At 37.3% G+C, this 22,162-nt stretch overlaps 1 protein-coding gene across 1 annotated transcript; it reads left to right on the forward strand.

Moving 5' to 3' along the window:
• The first annotated feature begins 412 nt into the window (after positions 1–412).
• On the forward strand, positions 413–15,260 carry LOC117410584 (plasminogen). Its single transcript, XM_034017244.3, has 19 exons — positions 413–520; positions 1,438–1,573; positions 2,111–2,217; positions 3,785–3,899; positions 5,688–5,827; positions 6,043–6,163; positions 7,199–7,317; positions 7,652–7,814; positions 8,878–9,002; positions 9,387–9,540; positions 10,684–10,901; positions 11,142–11,290; positions 11,771–11,864; positions 12,102–12,216; positions 12,565–12,639; positions 13,561–13,701; positions 14,072–14,178; positions 14,543–14,688; positions 14,952–15,260. The coding sequence occupies exons 1-19, from the start codon at positions 472–474 to the stop codon at positions 15,114–15,116; spliced, it is 2,439 nt and encodes an 812-aa protein (XP_033873135.3). The 5' UTR covers positions 413–471; the 3' UTR covers positions 15,117–15,260.
• Positions 15,261–22,162: the final 6,902 nt, after the last annotated feature.

Raw genomic sequence — 22,162 nt, forward strand, 5'->3', positions numbered from 1 at the left:
GTTTTTAAAAAAAAAATTTACTCAGTATTGCTAAAGCAGACTTTATGTGTGTAGTTAAAGCTGAACTCTCTTGTAAAAGATCTACAGTATTAAAAAAATACAATAAATAAACATGTTTGTTCCTGATGAAATTTGCATAGTTTTCAAAGCTTACTGTTAACCCTTTTCTTTTGTAATTTCAATCATGTGAGTAAAGTGAACAGAATGATATGTTAATGCTGAGAATAGTAAGTTTTTTATTTTTTACTTTGGTTATTTCCCTTTTAATGTTCTACGCATTTTTAACATAGAAGATAACAGTCAGCTTGACAGGAATCCCAGGTTTGATGAACAAATCGAGTTTGAACTTTTGTCTGCGTCCTTGCTAGGACAATGATTGACTATCAGTGGTGCCTTTTTGTTTGCCAACAAGGGCCAATAAAAGGTACAAACATCTAAGAGCTCCTAGATGTGCTGGATGTCAGTGCCAAAATGGTTACCTGCAAAGCAGCGTTTTTACTTTTCACTGTTTTCCATTCAGGTATGTACATTAAGATATTTTTTTGAAGAAAGCTGACGCATTGTGACCATTGTGAATACAATACATTGGGTTTTCATTCTAATAATTATATAGTGTAATCATTTATTTTGGTTATTGTTCTTATTATAACTTGGATACTGCCACAACTGATGGTATTTTATGTACCGGTATTTAACAATTTATGTAGGAAGCTGAATCTAATTAAGAAACTGCAACTACTGTAACATAGCAGAATTTAAATGGGGGGAAAAAACTACAATTGAAATGAAATTGTGTTTAATAATTCACAAACTATTTTTTTAAAACTGTACAATACACTTTCTTGAAAAGTTAAAGAAAATGGGGAGCTTTTCTACATTATGGTAACTGATCAAACTACAAAGTGACCCCAAAACAACTGTTTTTTGCTCATAATACGATTAAGATTTTTTTAAGGGAAAAGAAAAACAGATTGAAAGGAGAGTCTTAATAACATGGTTTCATTCATTAGTCATGCATCCACTGCTCTGTATTCTTTTTAGGAGGTTTGCTAGTTTTATTACTAATATCATGTGGTTAATACTGTCAGAGTTTCATAGGATTCCCTGAAATGGGATTACATTTGAATTGTGATTTCGCAATATCCTACCAGTACCAGTTAAAACAAACAACAACTGTGACAAATATAGGTGATTTGTTTTACTGTTTAAATTCTTGGACAAAGTTATCCAAATGCTTGTTATTTGATACTTTTAACAACAGATAGTAAAAATCAACATCATAATTAAAATGTAATCATTGGATAGATCTGCACTCAGCTTTTAATAGCAACATGTATGTTAGGTAGTTGCATCCTATTCAACATATTGTACTGTATACACTGTATAGGAAGAGATTCATTTTGTAATCATTACTTGTGTGTTTTCCTTTTTTTTTAGTGGCGGCCAGTATTTTGGAAGACTATATCAAAACTGAAGGAGCCTGTATATTGGCCGGTCGGAAAGAGTCTTACACAACAAAAACTAACCTAGAATGTGCAGAAAAATGCAATACTGAAACAAAGTTTACTTGCAGGTACAATTCATTTTTGTATTTATAGCATTGTATTTTTTGGATCAGTAATGTAAGTAGTCACATACTAACTTCAATAAGACCATGTCCACATTGAGTATCTACTCTAAAGTGTTAATCCATGCTCACTTGATTGTTTTTTCAATTCACACATTACCCACCAAGCTCAAAACACAGGGTGCATTAAGTAACTGAGCGGCTCAGAGCAAGAATTTTTCCGCTCACTCAGATCACTGATGAAATTTGCTCTGCAGCGCTCTGAGCTGCTCAGAGGGAGCAGAACTGAACATGCCGTTAAGTGGGTTCTTTCACTGAGATGCTCTGAGCAGCTCACTTATTTAACGCACCCACTGTGTCTTACTGTATGTGTATGGAGTCACAATTCCGGTGGCCCAGAAATTTAAATGTTATAGTTGTGGATGATAAATGGGCTTCATCAGAAATTTTGAAATTAAAAATAAAGTCTGTAGACTACGTAGAACAGCAATGCATCCATGTTGTACATCTTTTCTAACATTTAGTTTTTCTACCCATTATTAGGTCTTTCGCATACACTAACAAAGATCAGGAATGTATAACATATCTAGACAACAGAAAAACAACACAGGTGTTGCGAAAGGGGGACACAACCTTCTATGAGAAGAAAAGTAAGTGATGTACAAAGAATATAATGATATTTAAAAAGTGGATACGTGTATAATGTTATCTCTTAAAATTTCCATGCCTGGATAAGCTTTTTGCAACAGTTAGATTTTCCCCCTGTTCTGGTTCCAGATATTAAATTCCTCATAATTGTGGAATTCACAGTAAATTACGTCAAAAATGTCTATAACGTTAATGATTTATACATAACTGCGGCGGTCAGTAAGTTAATAAAATAAAAACATCATCCCATTATGGATTTAAGCAAGTGCAAAGGTGAAAGGCAACTGTGCTATGAGGAATTAAAATAAATAGAATGGTTTAAAACATACAAGAAAATGACTGTTTGAGAAAATAACAGCTAGTATTCACTGAAAATGTGCCTTTCCTTTTTTACTTGCTTCAAAACGGGGGTCAACGTTTATCATCAATTTTCTGGTACAATTTGCCAAATTGTATTTCAACATAGAGTAGCGTCTGGGCCAGCTAAAATTACCTGTAACAATGATCAAGAGAACTCAGAATCAGGGGGTCAAAAAACATCTGCAGAGGGAGACAGCTGGATTTGGTTAAATTCAGGAAATGCTCCAGCTCTGCTGTACACCCTATGGATTGTCAGGGTACAGTACATTGTCAGGGTACATTACATTTCCTGTTTCTGACAGGAAACCTTAAAAAAAATAGCAAACACTTTTTATTTTAAAGAACTATATTTAATCAAGAAATATATACAGAACTAACGACACATATACATAAATGTGTTTTTAAGGTGACTGTTTACATTTATGTTTCCATATACTGTTTCCGTTTTTTCTCATAATCAGAAAGCTCAGTAAGAAACAAAAAAAAACTTGTGAATGAACAAACAAACTAATTAACACATTTGGAGCCTCAATATTCAAGTAATTTTCTGTTTGAAACAAACCAGAAAATAATTTGTTTAAATTAGCTGAAAACCTGTGTACTATTAGTTATAACTGTAGATAGAGCAGGTGATGCTACAGTACTTTTAAATGTGATTGTAGCTGATTAAGTGTGATCATGTGCTGCTGCTGCCTTCCAAGAGCCCCGTGTTGATGTAAATCTCAATGGGTTAAAGAAGTGAAGTGAAGTACATATATATCTTCATTTTCTACCGTACTCTAAATACGATACTTCACTTTTATGGGCTCTGTCAGTTGTTAACCTTTTTTGGTATTTACTTTTTCAGCTAAACTTAAAGTTGACTAGTAAACAAACACAAGATAGGAGAGGTTATACACACTGTAAAAGGTTTAGACAAACAAGAGGAGGTTGAATCAGCCCCCGCCAGGTTATTACTTGTTTGCTGTGCTTTGGACAGTCAATTTCAGTACATTCCCAATGCTGGAATAATCAAGAAGACAAAGGCCAAAGTTTTTTGCAAGCACTGGTAAATATGACGCTCATATGAAATCAACTAAATTCAGTGGTTTCAGGCCAATCTGCCAATGTTATACCTTTAATTTACAGTTGGTATGATACATATTTGTATTATTAATATTTAGTTACACTTCCCTGTTCCCTTTTTAAGATATTTGTACCTTTTTTCAGTTTACCTGATAGAGTGCAAAGAAGGCAATGGAATGGGCTATAGAGGATTCTTATCCCACACTGCTTCAGGAAAAACCTGCCAACTGTGGACCTCCAGTTCCCCACATAACCCCAAGTATGTGTTTATTTTTTAATAATGTGCCTGTATCAAATTTAAGACACTCATAGTGTGCTGTTCATTTCACATGTTGCACAAAAAAAGCCAGTGAAGGGGTGGGGACAATTTCACCTTCTTGGTGAAAAGATGCAGAATGTGCAAGAAAGTTTCCATAACTTAGTATACTGCCAGACATCGTGTTTTAAAAGGAAAATGCATGTTTGCTAATCCATGTGTTTCTTTCAAACCTGAACATTTAAGACCAATATCATGAATGGATGTGCATGACGGGGAAAATGTACAGTGCCTTGCATAAGTATTCACCCACCTTGGACTTTTCCACATTTTGTAGTGTTACAACCTGGAATTAAAATGGATTTAATTAGGATTTTTTGTCACTGATCTACACAAAATAGTCCATAATGTCGAAGTGGGGAAAAAAATCTACATATTTTTCAAAATGATTTACAAATAAAAAACTGGAAAGTCTTGATTGCATAAGTATTCACCCCCTTTGCTGTGACACCCCTAAATAAGCTCTGGTGCAACCAATTGCCTTCAGAAGTCACATAATTAGTTGAATGGAGTCCACCTGTGTGCAATTAAAGTGTCACATGATCTCAGATTAAATACACCTGTTTCTGGAAGGCCCCAGAGTTTGTTAGAGAGCATATCTAAACAAACAGCATCATGAAGACCAAGGAGCTATCAAAACAAGTCCGGGATAAAGTTCTGGAGAAGCACCAATCAGGGTTGGGTTATAAAAAAAATATCCCAAACTTTGAACATCCCCCGGAGCACTGTTAAATCCATTATTAAAAAATGGAAAGATTATGGCACCACCGCGACTCTGCCTAGAGAAGGCCGTCCACCAAAACTCAGTGACCAGGTAAAGCGGGCATTAGTCAGAGAAGCAACCAAGAGGCCAAGGGTAACTCTGAAGGAGCTGGAGAGATCCACAGCTGAGATGGGAGAAACCATCCATGGGACAACTATAACCCGGACGCTCCACAAAGCTGGGCTTTATGGAAGAGTGGCGAGAAGAAAGCCATTGCTGAAAAAACCCCATATCAAATCCCGTTTGGATTTTTCCAAAAGGCATGAGGCCTTAGTGCAAAACGCTATGTGTGGCGCAAAGCCAACACTGCTCATCACCCTGAGAACACCATCCCCACGGTGAAGCATGGTGGTGGCAGCATCACGTTATGGGGATGCTTTTCATCGGCAGGGACTGGGAAATTGGTCAGGATTGAGGGCAAGATGGATGGAGCCAAATACAGGGAAATTCTAGAGGAAAACCAGCCAGAGGTCTTCTGAATATCTCCTTCTTTAGGCCCTCGTCTGGCTTCCGGATCCTTTCCTCATGCCAGGTTTTCCGGTTCTGTATATAAAAGATTCCACCTCTGCTGGTATTGTGGTTATTTCCCTTTTTTTGTGCGAGTCCTACGCGTTCCCATGGACCAACCCCGAGTGTTGCAACCAGAGCCCTTTTATGTAACTTGGAACACCCCCCAATTAGTGGAACACCAATCAGCGATTGATATTTAAATTGCCTGCTGATTCTGGAGTTTTCCAGCACATTCTCCTATTGCTGCCCCCAACAAAGATGGCGACCGCTCTTTTGGGACTTCCGCCCAAAAGCCGGAACGTCTGCGTCACGCCCTCTCTGTTGAAAGCCTCGAGGTTGGCTCACAGCCCCCTGGTGGTTGGGAGGTCGAATTTTAGCATAAGATCGCTTTACCTCGTCACACCCTCTTTATGTATCAGTTACACAAACCCAATAATAACGGTTATAATTTTTTACAGCATCACACCAACAACACATCCAAATGCAAATTTAGAGTCAAATTTCTGCAGAAATCCAGACAATGATCCCGAAGGACCATGGTGCTACACCACCGATCCAGAGTTGAGATGGGATCACTGCCTGATACAAGATTGCAATGGTATTGTTTTTCACACTGTTTTTTTTTCAGTCTTTGTCTGCTTTGCTATATCTGCTAATACTCTTTATGGTTTGATATCCAATTTACATTTTCTCTGCTACAACAGTTTCAAATTAAAGTTGCTGCATTATTTTTTTATTTATTTTAAATATAATTGAAAAGCATCTTTAACATACAGTGCTTCCTTAAAATTGACCTTCGTCATACCTTTACAGAGGAATGCATGCACTGCAGTGGAGAGGATTACCGGGGGAAAGCTGCGAAAACAGAAAGCGGCTATGTTTGCCAGCGCTGGGATTCTCAAACTCCACACAGCCATGGATATCTACCAGATATGTAAGTGTGAAGGAATGCAAACTGCCCACAAATTAAACGTATGTGTTCTTGGGACTGTGAATACTGCGCTATTGGCTCATGTATAAACATCTGGGTTGACTGTGACCACAAACTGGTATTTTTGTGAGAAAAAAACTACAAAGAAATACAGATTCCGTCAGTTATACAGTATATCTGTGTAAATATATTTAAAAATTACAGTTAAAAATTTCTGTTTAATAAACACACATTTTCCAAGACCATTGAGAATGTATTGAAATTGCACTGTCCAAATCAAAGCCAGTGATAACCAGTCATGTACATTTTGGTAGAAAGTTGTCTTTCCAAGTGGCTTGTTTCACAGTTTTGTAAAAGTCCTGATGTTCATTTAGCAGACGCCTTTATCCAAGGCAACTTACAGAGACTAGGGTGTGTGAACTATGCATCAGCTGCAGAGTCACTTACAATTACGTCTCACCTGAAAGACGGAGCACAAGGAGGTTAAGTGACTTGCTCAGGGTCACACAAGGAGTCAGTGGCTGAGGTGGGATTTGAACCGGGGACCTCTTGGTTACACGCCCTTTTCGTTAACCACTGGACCACACAGCCTCCTGATGTTCAACTGCAACGCAGTGGCACTACAATGGCAATGCAATGGTTCTGTGCTAAGGGGCAATGGTAGCACAAGCACAGCTACAGTTGTGTGTGAGTCATTGGTAAAATTTGATCACACTGACAACATTTTCATATTTTGACATACCAATGGTATCGCAATGGTATAAAGCAACACATACTGTACTGGCAATCTAATTTATCTTTGTTCAACTGTATCAGGACTATATATTCCACACCCATTGTGTTGTTATTGCAGGGTCTGCCAATGGTATCCCAATATATGTTCTTAACTTTTCTGTAAGAGCAGATGTTAGTGTTTATTGCTTAATTAAAGAATAAGTAAATACATTGCCATGGTCTCCTGCTAAACAGTAAATACATTAAAAATGGTAAGTCATGCTGAGGCTTTGATAAAAGGGTACTTTTTTGTTTCATTGTTAGATTGCCAGATAAATACCTAGAGGAGAACTATTGCCGGAACCCTGACGGAGAGCCTCGGCCCTGGTGCTTCACTACCAACCCTTTAAAACGCTGGGAGTCATGTTCCATCCCCCGCTGTGGTAATGAAGCCCTTCTCACACATTCCACTTCTATACCATTAACAAGCTGAATGTTGTTGGTGAACTATTATAACACATGTATTAAAGGAGCATAATGGATATATTACAGTCTAAATGGTTATTCACAGTTGACCTAGTCTCCGGCTATGACAGAAGAGTGTCTTCTCGTGAGCACTTCAGGTGGGCAAGAGAACCATAAAGCTCCTGAGCAGCTCTGCCCCTCAAGCAGTTCTGCTGGTGATTCAGCTGGTGCTTGTACATCTAGACAGTCCCATTGAGAACTCAAAAATAAACCAAAATTAAAAAAAAAACATAACAACGATGTCTTTTCTAGTTACTGAGCCTCCTACCATCACTCCGGAGATGACATGTGCAAGTGGAGATGGCAGTTCTTATCGAGGAACCATATCCGTGACAGAGACTGGAAAAATATGTCAGGCTTGGGATTCTCACACCCCACAAAAACATTCCAGAACTTCAGAGAACTACCCCTGCAAGTAAGCAGACTTGTCAAATGAACACTTTTCATAGCCTCTGATGTTGCCCAGCGAAACCATACTGTAGAAAAGGGCCAGCTTATGATGTGTTGCAGCAATGCACGTGTAATGAAGTCATTAACCAATGGCAAAATGGACATCTATAAATATTTAGGTAGACATTATAAAAATCATCATTTTTGATGGAAGTTATTTAACAGTCGTACAATCGGGTAACACTCGGGGCAGCAGTGTGGAGTAGTGGTTAGGGCTCGGGACTCTTGACCGGAGGGTTGTGGGTTCAATCCCTGGTGGGGTCATTGCTGTTGTACCCTTGTGCAAGGTACTTTACCTAGATTCCTCCAGTAAAAACCCAACTGTATAAATTGGCAATTGTATGTAAAAATAATGTGATATCTTGTAACAATTGTACGTCGCCCTGGATAAGGGCGTCTGCTAAGAAATAAATAAAAATAATAATAATAATAATAATATTCATGATAAAACCTGATCCTTTTGATTATACATTTTGATTCATGAGACAGTTCACACTGTAAATCATTAACGTCGTCATCATTCAGAGTTCTAATGTGAACATGGGAATACCTTGAGTGTGCTTATGAATATCCTGTGTATATTTCTAAAAAAAAATACAAGCAAGCTGAATCAAGAACGATTAGTTCTGTAGATTCTGCACATACTGAATAAGAATCAATGGCTTTCATCATTGTTCATAGAGTTCCCATGCTTGAAATAGAAGGTTGTATCTAAATGAAAGATAACTAACTCTTTAAAATCAAATCTCTAACTTATTGGCATGAGCAATCTTTTTACTAGTCCCCTTTTCATTATGATACAATGTTGGTTCATTAAGGTCATATGGCTTAATTGCTGCTAGACTGTTGGATACAAGTTGACAGTTAGTTCTGGAAGTGTTTAGGAACACAGGAAACAGCCATTTCGAATTTTAAAGCCTTCTTTAAAAAAAAAAAAAAAAAAACCTTAGCAGTTTGATTTAAAGGTTCATTTGAAGATGAACCAAGGAGATACTGTAATACAACAATATGTTGTGCTCTACTTCCAGAGGACTTGAAAAAAACTATTGCCGAAACCCTGACAATGAGAGAATGCCTTGGTGTTATACAACTGACCCGTCAACTCGATGGGAATACTGCAAAGTGCCAAGTTGTGGTGCTCAGTCTCAGACAGGTACAGACTATTTGCTTATTAAATTTTTTAACCGTGTTCACGGAGTACTGTAGTCGAATAACCAACAAGCTCTGGAAGTGGTTGTGCAGCTGGTTTACAACCATCCTCATAAGTGGACTTAACACAGGACTCAGATCAAGCTGCTCATCTGGTTAGCAACGTGGCAATAATTTGGAACAGTGTGATTTGTTTAGTTATTCTGTCTTTGGATTTGAAAAAATGTAAGCTAGATTCTAATGAGATTCTGTAAAAAAAAACTAAACAAAATCCCTCAGGAATGTGAATGCGAAAACGTTAATCAAGGCTAGAGCTTGCAGCTCTTGTTGTATAATGTAAATATATCTCTAAAAATACATAATTCCATGCATGGATTTTTTTTTTCAGAACCGGTTGTTCCTCCTGTTTTGGATTGCTACGTAAATAATGGGAAGACATATCGTGGCATAACATCGCAGACCATCAGTGGGAAGAAGTGTCAGTCCTGGAGCAGCATGAAACCCCACAGTCATAATAAGACCCCACAAAACTTCCCAGATGCGTATGTTCTTTCACTTACCAAATACAAACCTGTTAAATGTGACTGAAATTCAAAATTATGGCCCACAAATACACATAGGTTTACAGCAACTAAACATATACTGTACAGTTGGACAAACCAGTTATCCAGGACTATGAATGAGGTAGTTATTCACCTCTATTTGTCAAGTCTGAAACAACACTTCAAACTATAGGCACATCTGCCTTGTATACTGCAGTTATTTTATAGTTATCTATCATCCAGACCTTCAAACAGTCTCAGGCACAAATAATCTAGTAGAGTGTTTTCTTAGCCTGGCAGATGCTACCAATCTACTGAGTTAATAGGTTGTGTGTAGGGTGCCTCTTATTGCATAAGAGATGTCATCTCTTGCAGTTTGGGCGAGAGGTTCTGGCTGCTCAAAATGTACAAAATGAGTCTCTTTTACAATATAATTAATTAGTATTAACTTATCACACAAATGAAGATTGTACTCAGGAATGGCTTTAAAACACAAGTATTTTAATTTTTGTAATACATAGTCCAGAATTGACCGCCACAGTAGCTGAATGCGTGTAGGCCTACAGGTGGTGTGTCGCGGTGCTGTGGTAATTTTCTTAAAGGTGCCAGGTATGGGTATTTTTTTGTTTTATTTAGATTTTTGAATATTAGAATTAGGTGTGGTGTTCTATGCATGGCATGCCATCTGTACACAGGATAAGATGTACTGGAATCCTGACAAATACTGTACTTCACTGTGATGGTTGATTTCTGATAGGCGATTTATAATACACTTGCAAATGATTTATGCTGTAGATCTAATAATAGTTAGCAGGTGGGTTTTAGGGTATTTTGGATGAACGGTTTGGTGTAAAAACAAAACTGTGACTGTTTCGTTCACCCACCACCCAGACAAACGTTTTGGCACAATCACAACACTGCAGTAGCCATTAGTCAAAATAAATGATCTTGTAGTGAAACCTCACTTGGGCACTTAATAAATGACAAGGTTAATTGTTTTTTTTGTTTATTAGGACTTTTTCTAAAAGAGTTGCCTTTGAATTTGTGTTTCAGGCTGCTTTAATCTAAGACACTGTTACAGAGAGATTCTAAAGCTGTATAAACATAACCAAAACTTAGGGAAAACAAAATTGTGGTTAACAGGGATCTGAGGAGAAACTACTGCAGGAACCCTGATGATGACAGGGCACCCTGGTGCTACACCACCGAACCCAGTGTGCGATGGGAATACTGCAGCATTGACAAGTGCCCAATTGTGCCATCTAATGACGCCACCACCAACGCCAAGCCTCCTGTGCAAAAACCTACTTCTACTGTTGAGCCTTCAAAACCAGAAGTACCTCCACAAACTGATCCTAAAGGTGATAGCTTAAGTGTCTTTTCTCAACATCACATGTTTCATATGATTTTTTTATGATTCAATAATAATTCCTGCTTACATTCATTCACATTGCTCCTGGTAGAGAATGGAAAACAAGAAATGTACAGTATGTTTTAACGCATTCAAATGTCTTCATGAGGCATATTCATTAACATTGGTACTATTTTCATTAACTAATGCATTAAACAATCTATTGTACTCCAATATTATTCTACTTTAGACTGCATAGTTGGCAATGGAGAAGATTACAGAGGGACAATTTCAATTACAATGCTTGGGGTAACATGCCAGGAATGGGCCTCCAATATACCACACCATCATGACAGCTTCACTCCTCAGACCCACCCTGATAAGGGACTTGACTCAAATGTAAGTGTCTGAATCACAGCTGAACTTATCTAGAAAAAACAAAGCATAATAACAAGTATTCAGGATGCATGATCCGCTATGACTGTAAATTCAAAATTAGACGAAAAAATGATCTATCAACAGCATGTACAGGATATTATAGACTTAAACCATGGCATTGGATAGCTGGCAAGTGGTATTTAGACCTAGATGTCATTAGGTAATCAAATAAGATGTTAGTATCATGCTGATAGATAAATAAATAATAATTATCATGGTAAAGTATAACAACTGATCGATCACTGAGGCCTATTATTGAATTTTATACCAAATCGAATGGTTTGATGGACAGAGGTGTGTATTTTCTCTACAATACAACAGCATGATGGTCTGGAATCAGCAGATACAGTTTGTACATATATATATATATATATATATATATATATATATATATATATATATATATATATATATATATATATATATATATATATCTTTTAGTATTGCAGGAATCCAGATGGTGATGTAAACGGACCATGGTGCTACACGACGGATCCAGGCAAAAAATGGGACACTTGTCAAATCCTCAAGTGTGGTAAGGATATTTTGTATTATTACCCGCCTTTTTAAACATTACAAATTAGTAGAGACTCTCCAAGACATTAAATACATTTTTAAGGACAAAAGGCAGGACCTCCCCTCTACATTTATTAATATAGGTCTGTCAGATATATTTAAATAGATTACCCAGACTCTCTACATACTGAATGAAAAACAGGATAAATGCATCTGCGTCCACTAAATATATGCCTTTTCTTTCCATCATGAACAGAAGTCCTGGAGTGTGGATACTCTGCTGTGAAACCCAAAAGATGCTTTGGTAGAATTGTTGGCGGCTGTGTTTCCAAGCCATACTCGTGGCCCTGGCAGATTAGCCTTCGCACAAGGTGACATTTTTTCTATTAATATATGTGTTAATATATATGTAAGTACATATGTTGCAACTGATCCTATCTGAACATTCTTCAAAAAGATCTAGGTCTAACTTGTTATAGCTAATTAGAAAGCATGTAGTGATCTAATCTTTCTGATTAGATAATAAACCTGAGCCCCCTAGGTACTTATTAAAGAATTGTGCCAATGAGGCCGGTTGTAACTTAGGACAGGCATGCACACATTTATTAAAGCATACAGTTTTTAGGTTTGTTTGTTTTGTTTTCTTTCAAGATGATGGGAACCGCTGGTATAAACTGTTGTAAAACATCTTCATTTATATACTCGTTCTTTTGTTCCAGTTTCAAAGCACATTTCTGTGGAGGTACTCTGATAGATCCACAGTGGGTTCTAACTGCTGCCCACTGCCTGGAAAAGTAAGTGAACACAAGGAAAACCACCCAAATTGGATTCTGTTTCAAATACAGCTACAAAGATAAACTTGTTAAAGGTTCAACTTGTGCTTCAAGACAGTGTTCTACCGTACTTGTGCTTCAGTTAAAGAATATGCAATTTCCTATATCCTATTTTGAAGGCCCTTTTAATGTCTGATAAAAGATCATTGTAAAACTTTCTATCCATCCACTGTATCTACTATTATTTTGTATCTCAAATGTACCTACAATATCATGTTTTATAACAGTGGTATTTGATTGTCTTGCTTTCAGAGTTAGACAGCTAAAACTGAGACCAAAAAGTTTATTAAAATGAACACGTCTTACTCCAAATGAGTGAGACAGCATGTCTGGAAGCTGTTATTTGTTGCTTGTTAGTAGTTTAGTAGTTTAATAGTTTTATTTCAGTTTACAAAAAAAACTTGATAAATATGTCCCATTATATTTGCAAGCCAGTATCAAAATCCAATATTTGTTAGATTTACAGAAGAAAAAAAAATGTCAATACCGGGTTGACAGCACTTTTTAATAACTAAGAAAGAAAGAAAATGTATGAACAAAAAACACATTTATTAGACCAATGAATGACAAGCGAGCAAACACTTTACACAATGAGGCTCCGAGTAGAGCAGTCATTATCCCACAAGCAAATGCCCTCTAAAAGCTAACAGGACTTTTTGAAACCTAAATATAACATGAAAAAAACACATTAAAAAACGTCTTCATACACAAAACCATCTGTTCAGTTTATAATGTCATGAATATTGTCCGCAGCGATCATTACCTGTAGATAATTGAACCTTCAGGGACACCTAACTGTCCCTGTGGTCAGTTATCCAGCAGAAATGCCTGCTGCTTCGGACATTAATACTTAAATCAAATTAAACAAACTGTCTTTCACAGATCGTCAAGGCCTGCTGCATACAAGGTCTTCTTAGGAATCTTTACTGAAAAAGCAGATGAGCCGTCAAAACAAGAGAGAGATGTTGAAAAACTGGTTTTGGGACCAAGTGGAACAGATATTGCATTAATTAAGTTAAAAAGGTACTTGAATTTAAGTGCACATGTATTTTGCTAAACTGTGTGGTGCTTTTGCAATGTATCAGATTCTAACCCAGAAGGTCAAAAGCATGAAAGCTAGAGCATTAGGCAGCTGTACCACCTCACCCCCTGTATTGTTGGGTCTCCAAAACATTTATTAGTTAGAGTGTTGTAATGTAAAAACTGGTAAACGTTCAATTAATCACTACATGAATTACAGTAACCGGCTGGTGGAACTGGATATGTAATTTACGTTTTGATTCATGATAGCTACCATAGTTACCATAACCATTCTTAATAAAGAGATCCAGATTGAAAGCCATACTTAAAAAACAGAAAAAAACATTAACCATGTGCCTGTTTTGTGTTTTAGTCCTGCATTACTTAATGATAAGGTGCAGCCAGTCTGCTTGCCAGAGAAAAATTATGTTGTGCCGAGTGGAACAGAATGCTACGTGACTGGTTGGGGTGAAACAAAAGGTATAGTATTCTATAATTATTTTTTATTCTAATTGGAGTTTACATGAGTGAGTTTTGTATTCAGAGAACTGACCAACCATGGACACAGACTGAACAGGGATCACTAAGGGTATACAAATACATATTAAAACACAAATAGAATTTAAGCAGGTTTGCTTCTTTATTTTATGAAGCACAGCGGCCATACTTATTTTGACATTTCTTTTATACCGTGTACATGCAGCAGCTCAGCAATAAAATAAATAAATCGTAAACATGATAAATTGGATTCAGTGGTACGTTATAGTCCTACCTGTACAGTAAATTCAATATATATGTATATAAAACATATACTCTGTATTTTAACTGTTTTATTTATATGCAGGTACCGGAGGAGATGGTGTCCTTAAGGAGACCGGGTTTCCAGTCCTCGACAACAAAGTGTGCAATCGTCCGGAGTATCTCAATGGCAGGGTGAAAACACACGAAATGTGTGCTGGAAACATTGAAGGAGGCACAGACAGCTGTCAGGTATGGAACTGATTCAATTATTCTGTTTTCTTCACTGGTTCATGTAATCAGATTTATTTATATTCCCAGAAAGACTGCCACCTTATAGCTTGTAAACATCTCCATTTAGTTTATAACTTATTTTCGAAAATCTACAAACTATGCCACACCTGCAAGTCTAATAATGGAATACTTGTAGTTACTATGTTCGTGACAATGGGTTAAACCGATAGTAAATCTGGCAGGTAGTGGATTGACCTGCAAATTCACCTTTCCTCCCTCAGGGTGATAGCGGTGGTCCCCTGGTTTGTTATAAGGATAGGAGTTTTGTTATTCAAGGAGTGACTTCGTGGGGGCTCGGCTGTGCCAATGCCATGAAACCTGGAGTCTACGTTCGAGTGTCCAACTTTGTTGACTGGATTGAAAGAACCATGAGAATCTATCAGTGAGCAAGCAACTTTGTACTCTGCGCCTATAATGACCTTTTTAATTTTTTCTTTATAATTAATACTTTTCTTAATGTTTTGTAAATACAGCACTTTGAAACGGTTACGAACAAAGGAATAAATAAAGAAAAGATCCTTACTCTTTCATTCTGTTTGTTTGTTTGTTTGTTTCTACAAAAATACTACAATATGGTGCTATTATTCAGTAACCTACTTTATAACAGGGATAGTCAATAGGCAGACCATGGTCCAAATCCGGACCGACAGTACTTTTTAGAACGTACCGCAAAGTCATATGCTAATCTATGTTTTGATTGGATACACATTGGAAATGCTGTGGATTTCTAAGACAACATGGGCAGGATTTTCAAAAGTTTGTAAATAATAACTCAACAAATTGTTATGTAGCACTGGATTTTGCATTTTCAAGAGGTAGTTATGCCTATCTCGTTATTAAATAATCATGCTAACGTGACTTCCAAAATTTTGTTGATTTACAAAATAATGTTGATATCTTAACAAAAGCTTAATTTTGTTCTAAAATGAGAAACTTGGAGGTCATTTTTGACCCTAGTTTAACCTTTGAGCCGCATGTTCGGAATATTACCAAGTTGTCCTTTTTCCATCTAAAGAACATTGCTCGGCTGTGCCCTGTCTTGTCGCTGTCTGCTGCAGAAAAGCTTCTACATGCGTGTGTATCCTCCAGGCTTGACTATTGTAATGCCTTACTTATTGGGGTGTCAAAGAATACCCTTCAAAAGCTCCAATATGTTCAGAATTCTGCAGCTAGTGTGCAGACGAGGTCTCGCTCTGGTAGCCACATAACTCCCATACTGAAATCATTACACTAGTTACCAGTCAAATACCGCATTGACTACAAAGTACTGCTGTTGACTTTTAAAGCCAATTGGGGTATCTCTCCCTCTTACATTTCTGAGTTAGTTACCACCTACACTCCTAGTCGTGCTTTGTGGTCCTCCAATGCCGGCCTTATGGTTGTCCCCCTGACTAAACTGCGTAAAGTGGGTGACAGGGCTTTTTCCTCCTATGCTCCTAGGTTGTGGAACACACTTCCTTCTGAGATCTATGATTCTGAGTCTCTGTCTGTTTTTAAATCCCGCCTCAAAACTCATTTATTTAAATTGGCATTCTTATGACTTTTATTGTCATTGCATTTTTAATTCTAACTGTTTTTATATATTGTGTGTTTGTTTTATTTTTTTTCTGTTTTTCACTTTTGTTAAGCGCTTTGCGATATTTATTTATGAAAGGCGCTATATAAAATAAAGATTATTATTATAATATTATTATTATAACAAGCCGTGCTTCTTGCGACTATTTCTTTTGTTTGCGTGGGAATTTAAAAGCAAATCTGTGTTAATTGTCAGTTAATTTGCACTTGGAAAAGGAGGGTTTTAATTAACGAAAGAGTAGATAACTCACCTTGAAACAGAAATTTAACAGACCGCGTCTGTGACGCCGACGATACAGAGACTACCTAGATAATTCAATATTTGTAGTTCTGGAAATATTTTAGACTTTTATATACTTGTTGTTATGAATGAGATTTGTTCACTTGTTTTAACAATTTGTAACCTTAAGCCCGGAACACACTGCCATGCATCACAGGAGGGATGCATGGATGCATAAAGTACAGCGGCAATGGGGTACCAGAGAAAATGCATGATTATAGTAATTCACCAAACAATTAACTCTAAACAAATTGTGTATTGGGTTGGGGAGTTCTATCGTAATTTTAAAAGCTTAATAAATGTATAATGAAGTGTTACATACATGGTATACATGTTTAATAACTAACAACTACAAACACAAATGACACTTCAAACATATTTATTTATAGCCTACAATCGTACATACTAACATACATATAAAAGTAGATGTCAATATAAGAAAATAAATTCCAAACAATATACATAGATGGCTTACACCCCCCCACCCCCCCCATGCATTTTTTTTTTTCAAATCTGTGTCATTCAATTTTTACACCAGATAATCGTAAATCAGCATTTTATATGTGAAGTGTTCTAAATAAATGTACATTCTCCATGACAAAATGCACAATTTGAAATGAAGTTTACAAAATAGTTATTCCCGTTATTTTTTTTCAGGGGAGAAAACCGTCAGAGAATTATGGTTCCATTCTTTTTTTTTTTCATCTCATTAACATGCATTTTGATTAATGAGTAACCCTTATCTAGTTGTTAAGACAGGAAGTGCTGTACGTGACCTGCGACAATTAAGCTTTTTAACGGGAAATGCGTTCATTAACAACCTCATCAACTCAATTTCAAAGCATTAACGAATTGATTTAATTAACACATTTCATTTGAAAATCACTTGCTACTAAAGCTCTTGTTACTATACCACAAATTCTATACAATAACACTGGTTTTGAAAATCCTGCCCCATCGTTCTTATGAGAGTGTGGTACAATAGGGTACAGTAGGTGTCACTGTGATAGTAAGTAGCAGATACTGTGCACAGTGAGCACTATGAATTAAACAAAATGTACAACAGTATTAGCAACTACTGTATAATGAAGCATCAGCTATTAACTGCGACCACTATTGGGAGCAGCAGATTTATGTGCAAAGCAAAAATGCCTTAGTATTAAAATAACCTTCTGGTAAGAAGAACCAGCAAACGACATTCCTTTGATCACTCTTCAGTAATTCACAAATTGGATTCATTCACAGGAACAAATGCTTTCACCATTTCATTAGATGCAGTATTTCAAGATTTTGTTAGATAATGAATGAGCACTGTTTTTTTTTGTAATCAACCTAACACTAAATATTATTAACATTTTTTTAAATGTATTTAATAAGACCGAAAATGGAAATATAAACAGGGCAAAAAGAACTTAACTTGTCATAGTTAAGTTCTTCACTAGGCAATAAACACCGGAAAACACCATTTTCCTGTTAAAAACTAAAACCTACTACAAAAATAATAATAAATACATTTCCCAGTGCTGCTGGGCAATGTCCCGCCTTCCTGATTTGCATCTATCATTGATTCGTTCTGAATACTTTAAACCCGCCCCAACTACTGAAGGACAGCACATTCCTACATTCTATTGGAGACTCCGCTTGCGAGACTTAAAATGAGATTACAATCAGGAATGGAGGTTTGTTAGCAGGATTTAAAGCAGTATTACAGTTAAAATACGGAGCACTTAAAACGGAATTGTGGTGAAATGTACAAAAATACCTACACACAAAGGAAAAGGAAAGAAGGTACAACTTAAGTGTGCAAGTACTGTCAAGTTACTACGACTATAGATATTGACAGAAAAAAAGAACGCTCAAGCATTTTGGAAAGTAACCGAAAACACTAATTTCATACAGTATATCAAAAACAAAAGCCCCGAAAAGTCAAAATTATGGCTTTGTTGCTAGGACGGCAGGCTTATAACTTCCTTATTTTTGTGATCCTGCCTTTCAAACCTTCATAACCTTCAGACACGCAGAGTAATTTAAATTTGAAAACCTCAACCCGTCAAAATGACCTCCGTGGCTAGTGTGTTAAGGTGGTATACATGAATAAAATATTGTAACGACCCCTGGTCTTGAGGCTCAAAGCAGGAGACGGAGACGGGATTCAGGTGCTAAAACTACTTTATTAATTAAACAGGGTCCTTGTTTTGGTCAGGACCACACCACAAAAACAATAAATCCTTCCTCCTGTCTCTAAAAACTTGCTTACTTTCTCGCTCGCTCTATTCCACACACACAGGCTGCAGCTCTTTGTCTTGGTTAATGGCCACCAAGCTTCCGCCGAAGCTTATTGTCGCCACCTACTGTTTGTTTTGATTACACTATGTAACACAATTTTTGTTCCTGGGTAGTAAGTGTTATTTCCTAATTGCTTATGCCTCAAAAGTATAGAAAATGGCTATTATTCCCCACAAACTTTGCTTTTGTGACCAGGACAGTGATATTTTGAAATTTACCTATTTCCAATGAGAAAATGGGCGAATTTGTGTCTTTTCGTTTACAAAGTCAGAAAAAAACAACATATGAATCCAAATTAACATGTATTTATACTAAAGTAATACAAAAAAGATTTAGAAGTGAGTAGTTTTTCGAGATTTACGATTATACTGTAAATCACTTTCACGAATCAGCCCCCAAATGTAGTCTCCCATCATGTTCTCGTTATGCTGTCCTTGGTAGCGGCGTTCAAAGTCCAGTATATCCTGGTGGAAGCGCTCGCCTTGCTCCTCCGAGTACGCTCCCATGTTCTCCTTGAATTTATCAAGATGAGCATCAAGGATATGGACTTTGAGGGACATCCTACAGCCCATTGTGCCGTAGTTCTTCACCAGAGTCTCAACCAGCTCCACATAGTTTTCGGCCTTGTGATTGCCCAGGAAGCCCCGAACCACTGCGACAAAGCTGTTCCAAGCCGCTTTCTCCTTACTAGTGAGCTTCTTGGGGAATTCATTGCACTCCAGGATCTTCTTTATCTGTGGTCCGACGAAGACACCGGCTTTGACCTTTGCCTCAGACAGCTTAGGGAAGAAGTCTTGAAGGTACTTGAAGGCTGCCGACTCCTTATCTAGAGCTCTGACAAACTGTTTCATAAGGCCCAATTTGATGTGCAGTGGTGGCATCAGTGGCTCCCACTTGATGTTGTTCCTCCCCACAGAGAACTCGGTCCGCTGTGGCCAGTCCCGCCTGTGGTAGTGCGCCTTGGTGTCCCTGCTGTCCCAAAGGCAAAGATAGCAGGGAAACTTGGTAAAACTGCCTTGGAGACCCATCAGGAATGCCACCATTTTGAAGTCTCCTATGACCTTGATGCCATCTCAGAAAAATGCAGATATGTATCCACTTAGGCAGCTGGAACTAAACTGAACTGGTGGGCTTAAGGTCCCTGTATTTATACTACTATTTATATTACTGGAAAGTTCTAGAAGTTACTCCAAGTTTACTCAGCACTGAATCTATCTGGAATGTTCTGGAAAATAGGTAAATGTCAAAATATCACTGTCCTGGTCACAAAAGCAAAGTTTTTGGGGAATAATAGCCATTTTCTATACTTTGGAGGCATAAGCAATTAGGAAATAACACTTACTACCCAGGAACCAAAAAAAATTTAAAAATTGTTACACGGTGTTATCGTTATTGTGAGCCCTTTGATTGCTGATTTTCTTTTTAATGACTGGTTAAATTGCCTTGTTTTCCTAATGAATTTCCCTATTACCTGACCATACCCCTATCTATTCTATAACCATCCCCTATACCAGCCATGAAAAAATGAGTCTGAATATTCAAAGCCCTCAACTATTCCCCTACCTCTAATCTCACTTCCCTATATCTAGCACATTCAACCATCAGGTGTTCCACAGTTTAACCTCACATCTCATACATAACCCATTCTTATGCGCTCCAATTCTATATAAAATGTTCATTTAAAGTTGAATGTCCTATAAACAGCCTTATTAGGTTAACTTCCTCCTGTCTATTCCCTCCATACCATCCTTCCCGCAGACTGACTTTACTTTGTGATTTATATAATTTACGCCCTTTTTTCCCTATTCCATATATTCTGTCATTCATTCACTATACCAGTATTCTTTTCTATTTTATGATACTCCCTTAACCCATAATGAACATCCATACCCACATTCACTTTCTTCACTGCCATCTTTGCTAACCCATCCACCCTCTCATTCCCCTCTATTCCTTTATGTGTTGGAATCCACACAAAAACCACATACAATCCTAAACACACACATTCTGACACTAGATACAGAACCTCCTGTACTAAATCCCTGCTATCCCCTTTTCCTTCATTCCTAATTGCCTGTAGCCCTGATAACGAATCTGAAAAAATTACAGCCCTCTCTACTTTAACCTCTGTATCCATTGTAATGCCAAAATAATCCCTATTAGTTCAGCCGTTATGAGAGACACATTATCTGTAATACGTACACATTTTCCTACCTCAAATTCTGGAATGTAATAAGCTGCTCCAACCCTACCATTATCTGTATTTTTAGACCCATCTGTAAAAATCTTTAATAAATACATATCAATCACTGTGCTATGGTGTAAAAACCGACTCCAACAACTTGTTATTATTATTATTTATTTCTTAGCAGACGCCCTTATCCTGGGCGACTTGCAATTGTTACAAGATAACACTTTATACACAGTATACATTATTTCACATTATACAGATGTCACATTATTTTTTTACATACAATTACCCATTTTACAGCTGGGTTTTTACTGGAGCAATCTAGGTAAAGTACCTTGCTCAAGGGTACAGCAGCAGTGTCCCCCACCTGGGATTCAACCCACGACCCTCCAGTCAAGAGTCCAGGGCCCTAACCACTACTCCACACTGCTGCCCCACACTGCTTATGGTAAAACTAACAGGATGCTTTATTGTGTGTCATATCTTTTCAGCATAGTATCTCACTGCCGTAAAGCCAGCATGCACACTCACTAACGGCAACACAAACAATCCACGCACACGGGGGGGGGGGCGAAGGGCAAGGGCCTCTAGATGACATGGTCCGCATCCAACAGCGGCTCACACACACTACCAAAACTAGTATGGTCCCACCCCGGAACAATACATATACCGTGAATGCACAGGACCAGATGAAATAAAAGTGGGTCGCTACAATATATTGAACTTACATTCATGAAGAGATATTATTAAAAAATTTTTTCGAGTACTCAAGTAATAAATTAGTGCTTGAGTGACTATGATTATTTCGAGTACTCTAACCCACCCCCGAAACACAAAGTTCAGGCATTTGTCAACACACAGCATATGTACTCTAAACCTTTGACAAAAAAAATAAAATAAATAAATAACATTGAATCACAGGAAGTGAAAAGCTGAAGCTGGAAGTTTTAGTTAAAAACAAAAGTTGTCATGTCTGTCGCACCTATTAGTTACTCTTTGTAGACCTAATTTGGACCTTTAATTTAAACTAGGACGATTTTTTAAGACTCTATTGCAAAGATTTTTCACCTGTTCAATAACAAACCTGTGTGGATGCCTGA

Source organism: Acipenser ruthenus, chromosome 6 (genome assembly GCF_902713425.1).
Source record: "Acipenser ruthenus chromosome 6, fAciRut3.2 maternal haplotype, whole genome shotgun sequence".
NCBI lineage: Eukaryota > Metazoa > Chordata > Actinopteri > Acipenseriformes > Acipenseridae > Acipenser > Acipenser ruthenus.